Raw genomic sequence first — 6,960 nt, 5'->3', positions numbered from 1 at the left:
GCGGCATCAAAGCTCACAGCAATCTCAAACTCTTGGGCTCAAGTGATTCTCTTGCCTCAGCCTCCTGAGTAGCTGGGACTATGGGCCCCTGCCACAATGCCCAGCTATTTTTTGAGATGGGTATTGTTTTCTATGCATGAATTATATGCAACTTATGTGGTACTAGGGTCAGTTTTTATATTACATGCCACATGAGTTGTTTGTGATTCACAGCATACTTATTTGTTTCTGAGAATTGAGTCCTTTTTTTTGGAGACTGAGTCTTATTCTGTTGGTCAGGCTCAAGTGTTGTGGCATCACCCTAGTTCACAGCGATCTCAAATTCCTGGGTTAAGTGATCCTCCTGTCTCAGCCTCCTGAGTAGCTGGAACTACAGGCACCTGCCACAATGCGTGGTTTATTTTTTCTATTTTTAGTAGAGATGGGGTCTTGGTTTTACTCAGACTAGTCTCCAACTCCTGAGCTCAAGTAATCCTCCAGTCTTCCTCCTTGGCCTCCCGGAGTGCTAGGATTACAGGTGTGAGCTTGAGAATGAAATCTTTTGTCTTTCCACAAGTAATTTAGTTGTGTCTGGAGTGGACCTTGGCGGTATTGGATGGTGACCTCTGAATCATACTGCTTAAAGTATGTGCAACAATGTCATGTTCAAAGAGCCCTAGAGCCCTACTTAAGGAGAAATTGGAAGTAGGTGTGGGAAGAGGAGCTGGCTGACAGCGCAAACAATGAGCAAAGGTTTTGCAGTATGCAGGCATGCTATGGACCTTCCACCTATCTACCAATTCTATATGTTTCACAAGGCCCTGGGCTCAAAACTACTGTGAATTAAATACAACTTGCACAGCAGTAATTGTGTTAAAATTAATATGTATTGCCCAGGCATGGTGGCTCATGCCTATAGTCCTAGCATTCTGGTAGGCCAAGGTAGGTAGACTGCTTGAGTTCAGGATTTGGAGACCAGCCTGAGCAAGAACAAGACCCTGTCTCTACTACAAATAGAAAAATTAGCCAGGTGTTGTGGTAGGTGCCTCTGGTTCCAACTACTCAGAAAGCTAAGCCAGGGAGATCATTTGAACGTGATCAAATGAGGTTGCTGTGAGCTCTAATACCATGGCATTATATACTCAGGCCACTGAGTGAGACTTTGTTTCAAAAAAAAAAAAATTGATAGGTATTGAAATTTTCTGTTTTAGTTTTGAATACAGTTAAGTATTGATAGATATACCACACATAAGCAAAAACTCTTTGGTGGTATCTTCAGTAATTTTTAAGAGCATGTGGAGATTCTGAGACCAAAATGTTCAAAAACCATTGGGTTCATGCAAAGGGGTTTTATTGTTATTGTTAAGATGGGGATGGGGTGGCTGGTGACTAGCAGGGAAGCTGGAGCCACAGCCAGGAACTAAAGTTTTGTTTGTTTGTTTTCTTTTTTTGAGACAGAATCTCACTCTGTCACCCTGGGTAGAGTGCTATGGCATCATAGTTCACAGCAACCTCAAATGCTTAGATTCAAGTGATCCTCTTGCCTTAGACTCCTCAGTAGCTAGGACCACAGGTACCCACAATTCCTGGCTAGTTTTTTTTCCTATTTTTAGTAGAGATGGGGTCTCATTCTTGTTCCCATCTCTAACTCCTCAGTTCAGGTAGTCCACTGCCTCAGACTCTCAGAGTACTAGGATTATAGGTGGGTGTGAGCCACCATGCTGGGCTAGAACCAGAGTTTTGAATGGTGTTGTTTCCTGACATTTATGCAGGGGCATGACATGATTAGATTTGTGTTTGAGGATGCTTCCCTTGACAGTAGGGTAGAAGAGGTAAGAAGTAAGACCAGAGGCAGGCAAATAACCAATGCTGGAATTCCAGGAGAAATGACAAGGGGCAAAAACTAGGGCTGAGTTTGTGGGGATAGCAAAGAAGAGGACACCTTTGATAGGCTTTGAGGTAGAGGGTTAACTGGATAATAGCAAATTGGTGTGAGGGTGATGCTGGGTAAGCGGGTGGACAATGGTAAGTTGATAACTGAGTGTGGGAAGCAGGAAGGAGGGAGACAAGTTTGGGGGGACTCACAGTCTCAGTTTTGACAATCTCCTAGTAGAGGATTACTAATATGGGTCTCCCACAGAGAATGGGACCGGGGCCGTGAGCGCCGCAGTAGGGGCGAATATCGAGATTACGACCGGAATCGTAGAGAGCGCTTCTCACCTCCCCGCCACGAGCTCAGCCCCCCACAGAAGCGCATGAGGCGAGACTGGTGAGATGGCAATAGTTTCTCCCTCTTTATTCTCCTTAGCCTCAATTCTACCAGGTCCTCAGCTCTCTTCCCTCATCTCTGCTCAAACCTTGATCCTTTTCTTTTCTCAAATTTCCCATACACCCATTGTTTCTTTGTCCCTTTAAACCCTTGGGTGAGAGACCACATGCTATGTATGCTCCTCCCTCTGTCCCATTCACCTTTGTGCTCTAGAGAGATGATTCCCTTCTCTGTCTGACTTTTGTGTCCCCCACCCTCAGGGATGAGCACAGCTCTGACCCATACCACAGTGGCTATGAGATGCCCTATGCTGGGGGGGGTGGGGGCCCAACTTATGGCCCCCCTCAGCCCTGGGGCCACCCAGATGTCCACATCATGCAGCACCATGTACTGCCCATCCAGGCCAGGTAAAGACCAAGGGTTTCAGGGTTCTTGGGAGGAGGGAGTTGGTAGGCTTTGGGGAGGGCTTGGGGTTGCTGAAGGCCATGACTGGAGCCAGGCAGTAGGTTAGGCACACAGCAGTGCATGTGGGATGGTGGCAGTTGTTGCTTGGGTGATGTCCATGTTGAGCAAAAGAAGGAAGCAGCTAGCTACCTTAGTCTCCCCATCCCCTCACCTTCTTCCCCCACAATGAAGACTTCCTGACTTGGCCCCTAGGCTAGGCAGCATTGCAGAGATTGACCTGGGTGTGCCACCACCAGTGATGAAAACCTTCAAGGAGTTTCTCCTTTCGTTGGATGACTCTGTGGATGAGACAGAGGCAGTCAAGCGGTATAATGACTACAAGCTGGATTTTCGCAGGCAGCAGATGCAGGATTTCTTCCTGGCTCATAAAGATGAGGAGTGGTGAGTGCTCCCACTACCCCACTACCTTTTCCTTGGCATGTGTCCCCTGGCTCCGCCAGTGGAGCTGCAGCCCTGTCCTCTTCCCATTTCCCTTATCTGGAACTTCCTGGGGGTGGGGGATGGGAAGTATAACAGCAATGGCTGATGGGGTCTTCCTTCAATGGCTGCCACGGCTCCCACCCCAATTCCCTTCCCTGCTGTCCTCAGAGAGTGGGACACCTCCAGGCCGCTGGCCAGAGCCACCTGGCCTCTTGGAGCAGCAAACTGTTTCCCACTTGCTGGTATGGGTCATTGTCCTTCCTGATGGATTGCAAGGACCCCGTGTGGCTGTGGCTTCCTCCCAAAAGCAACGAGTGAATCCAGACGAGAAAAGCAAAGATCTGAGGGTCGTTTGACAGAAAAAAAATTTTAATTTTTTTTTCCTTTTGTGGATGTTTTAATTTTAATCAACCATCTTTTCCCCCCTTCCTGCTCCTCCTCCTCATCCTCTTTCTGCTCCTCCTCCTTGAAAAGAGCCAGAACTGGGAACTACACCCGCTCATCGACGGAGCTCGGAGCAAACCCACCTCCACCCCCACCATACCCAGCCCATACATGAGCCCCTGGGCTGAGCCGCGCTGCCCCGGCCAGGCAGATAGGCAGGGTACTGCTGTGCACAATGCAGCAGTTTAGCTGAATGTGATTGCTCAGGCAGTTAGTCAGTCAGGGCCCCCACTGCGGAGTCCCGCAGGGGTGGGGCATCTGGGCCGGGCGCCCCAGCCAGGAGCCAGCCGGTGGCCCACCAGCCAGCATGGGCCCTGGGCACCGCTAGTTAAATCTTGAGCTCTGTTTGACCAAGCGGCCAAGGTAAAGATCCTGGAGGTGATGCCTGCAGCTTTCCTTTCCTCTCACGCTCCACTTGTGATTCTGTTCTGTTCTGTCTTTGCTGTCCCCTCTTTCTAATTGCTCTTTATGTCTGTCTTAAATCTCTATGTACCTTTCCTTTTTTCTCTTCCTGTTCTTGCTCCCTGCCTAACACTTCCTTCCTCTTTTTTTTTTTTTTCCTAGTTTCTCTTTCTGATCTTTAAGTTTTTCCCTTTGTTTTTGATTTCTGGGACTTTCCTCACACTTTGCTTTTCCTGTCTTTTCTCCTTTTTCTCATGCTCTTAATTTCTTCTGTTTTTTCCCCCAGAGGTCCTATTTGAAATGTTTTATTTGTTTATGTTCCATCTTAATCCTTAAGCCCTCTCCTTTCTCTATCCCTGTGGGCAGTACCTGAGGCTATAAGGGCACTTCAGTTTCTCCCTTTGGTCTTTCCCTAACCCTTCACCATCTTGCTTTTCTTCCCAAGTGGGGAGAGAGGTGTCCTGCCTTTTGGCTTTTCCTATCTGGTGCATTTCAGGTTTCCCTCTGTCTTCCACCTAGGGGTGGAGGGAGTTGGTGGGAACAGTTCTTTTAATGACTGTGGTTTGGGGTTGGCAAGGAGAGGGAGCTTCTTTCAGGGCCTATTATCCTGAGTCTTCCTCTCTGAAGCTGTGGGAAACATCTTTCTATGTTATTGTTCCCAGAGACTTAGGGTAATAAATCTGTCTCCCCAGCCCTGGCTTCCCCCTGTAGTCAATGATCTTCCCACGTCCAGAGCTCTTAATTCCTGGTTCTCCCCCACATCTTCTCAGAGCACAACCTTTGGTTCCTTTTAGGGTGTTGGGTGGTTCTAGTGCACCCCTATCCCCTTATCTCTCTGCTTTTATGAACTTTAGTGGGTATGAGAGGATGGGGGCTATGCCTTGACTTTTCTGGGCCCCTCCCCACATCCTGGCCCTGGCCTCTATTGACTGTTTTGTCTTTCCGTACCTACTTCCTTTTCAGGTTCCGGTCTAAGTACCACCCAGATGAGGTGGGGAAGCGTCGGCAGGAGGCCCGGGGGGCCCTGCAAAACCGACTGAGGGTATTCCTATCCCTTATGGAGAGTGGCTGGTTTGATAATCTTCTCTTGGACATAGACAAAGCTGATGCCATCATTAAGATGCTAGATGCAGGTGTGTGTATTTGGAGGGTGGCAGACATTTGGGCCCTTTAGGAGTAGGAGTATCTAGTAACCAAGATCTTGGTTGAGAAATAGCAAGTTGACAGAAACCAGGGCCTTTGGAGTTTTTGGCCAGGGCTGGGTTTGAACCCACCATCTCTGGCATATGGGGCCAGTGCCCTACTCCTTTGAGCCACAGGTGCTGCCCTAGCAGGGCTTTTGGATTGTGATATTTGCTCCCTTTGTTGGTAGCCGTGATTAAGATGGAAGGAGGTACAGAGAATGACCTTCGCATCCTGGAGCAGGAGGAGGAGGAGGAACAGGCAGGGAAGCCTGGGGAGCCCAGCAAGAAAGAAGAAGGCCGAGCTGGACCAGGGTTGGGGGAAGGAGAACGCAAGGCCAATGATAAGGATGACAAGAAAGAAGATGGCAAACAGGTCTGAGAAATGGAGTCTCCACATGCTGCCTTGGAGTCTGGGAGGGATGGAGCATCTTTGGTGCTAGGGCCCAAAGGAGCTGGAACTAGGAGGTTGTGTGTGTGGGGTAGGTTTAGGGAAAGGTATGCTTTGGGGCTCAGCTGTGGAAGGTGGAAGGGGGCCTTCTGATAAAGGTTGAAGGGGAGATTGACATCCATAGCAATTGTCTCTACCTATAGGCTGAAAATGATAGCTCTAATGATGATAAAACTAAGAAATCTGAGGGTGATGGGGACAAAGAAGAGAAGAAAGAAGATTCTGAGAAAGAGGCCAAAAAGGTAAGTTATTTGTTGCTTGGGGTCAGAATGTTGGGCTGGGGTCTGGGTTTTCTGACTTATCCCTTCTGCTGTGGTTTTCACAGAGCAGCAAGAAGCGGAATAGGAAGCACAGTGGTGATGACAGCTTTGATGAAGGTAGCGTGTCTGAGTCTGAGTCTGAGTCTGAGAGTGGCCATGCTGAAGAAGAGAAGGAGGAGGCTGGTAGGTTTTATTTTCTCTTCCTACTGCATTGGGGTGGGAGAGGTGAGAGGCTGGTGAAATTGATGGGAGGGTGGTTTTTAGGAGAAGACTTCTCTGATGGGGGGCAGTAACAGTTTCTTTTTCCTTCCTAACAAAATCAGTAATAAAAATTCACCAATTCTTACCACTTCCTGTATAGAAGAAGCACTCAAGGAAAAGGAGAAGCCCAAGGAAGAAGAAAGGGAGAAGCCTAAAGATGCTGCAGGGCTGGAGTGTAAGCCTCGGCCCCTGCATAAGACTTGTTCTCTCTTCATGCGCAACATCGCACCCAATATCTCCAGAGCTGAGATCATTTCTGTGAGTGGAAAAATCAACTTCAGGGCAGGGGCTCGTACTCAAGATATGTTCCTTTGGGTTGGGAAGGTAGAGAGAAGGCAGTTGGCACTGCCTTTGACACATATCCCTATTTCATGTAATAGGGAAGCCCTCTTCCCATTGGCCCATGCCCTTCAAGGGCTGCTCTTTATCGTGCCATTTGCTTTTAGGTGCTGGCATTCTTCAGCCCCGTATTGTGTTTTTCCCTGTGTGAGGATGAGAAGGATAAAAAGGCAGTTTCCCAGGGTTCTGAGGACAATGGGGATTGAATCATTAAGTAGAGTTTCTCTTCCTCTGCTTCTTGCAGCTTTGTAAAAGATATCCAGGCTTTATGCGTGTGGCACTATCAGAACCCCAGCCAGAGAGGAGGTGAGGAACTACATACCTTGGAGAGAAGGTGAAAGGGGAAGGTAATGGTCAATACCACCACCCTTGTGGATTGTGCTGACATTTTCTTTCTTGTGTAGGTTTTTCCGTCGTGGCTGGGTGACTTTTGACCGCAGTGTTAACATTAAAGAGATCTGTTGGAACTTGCAGAATATCCGAGTGAGT

At 48.3% G+C, this 6,960-nt stretch overlaps 1 protein-coding gene across 4 annotated transcripts in view; it reads left to right on the top strand.

Moving 5' to 3' along the window:
* Nucleotides 1-6,960, top strand: part of SRRT (serrate, RNA effector molecule) — a 14,599-nt gene that overhangs the window by 3,829 nt on the left and 3,810 nt on the right. For 2 of the 4 annotated variants that reach the window (XM_012810835.2, XM_012810836.2), the window contains exons 3-12: nucleotides 2,120-2,248; nucleotides 2,509-2,655; nucleotides 2,906-3,094; nucleotides 4,943-5,112; nucleotides 5,352-5,536; nucleotides 5,755-5,853; nucleotides 5,937-6,054; nucleotides 6,236-6,390; nucleotides 6,716-6,777; nucleotides 6,876-6,954. In XM_012810835.2, the coding sequence (XP_012666289.1) occupies nucleotides 2,120-2,248; nucleotides 2,509-2,655; nucleotides 2,906-3,094; nucleotides 4,943-5,112; nucleotides 5,352-5,536; nucleotides 5,755-5,853; nucleotides 5,937-6,054; nucleotides 6,236-6,390; nucleotides 6,716-6,777; nucleotides 6,876-6,954 (1,333 nt within the window). Of the gene's footprint in view, nucleotides 1-2,119; nucleotides 2,249-2,508; nucleotides 2,656-2,905; nucleotides 3,095-4,942; nucleotides 5,113-5,351; nucleotides 5,537-5,754; nucleotides 5,854-5,936; nucleotides 6,055-6,232; nucleotides 6,391-6,715; nucleotides 6,778-6,875; nucleotides 6,955-6,960 lie in introns of all 4 variants that reach the window. The other 2 variants (XM_012810833.2, XM_003798836.3) reach the window with 1 other exon arrangement.

The sequence above is a fragment of the Otolemur garnettii genome, unplaced genomic scaffold (genome assembly GCF_000181295.1).
Source record: "Otolemur garnettii isolate 467f Iridium unplaced genomic scaffold, OtoGar3 scaffold00142, whole genome shotgun sequence".
Taxonomy (NCBI): domain Eukaryota; kingdom Metazoa; phylum Chordata; class Mammalia; order Primates; family Galagidae; genus Otolemur; species Otolemur garnettii.
The sequence above is the reverse complement of the archived record's forward strand: the minus strand, read 5'-3'. Positions and strand labels throughout refer to the sequence as shown.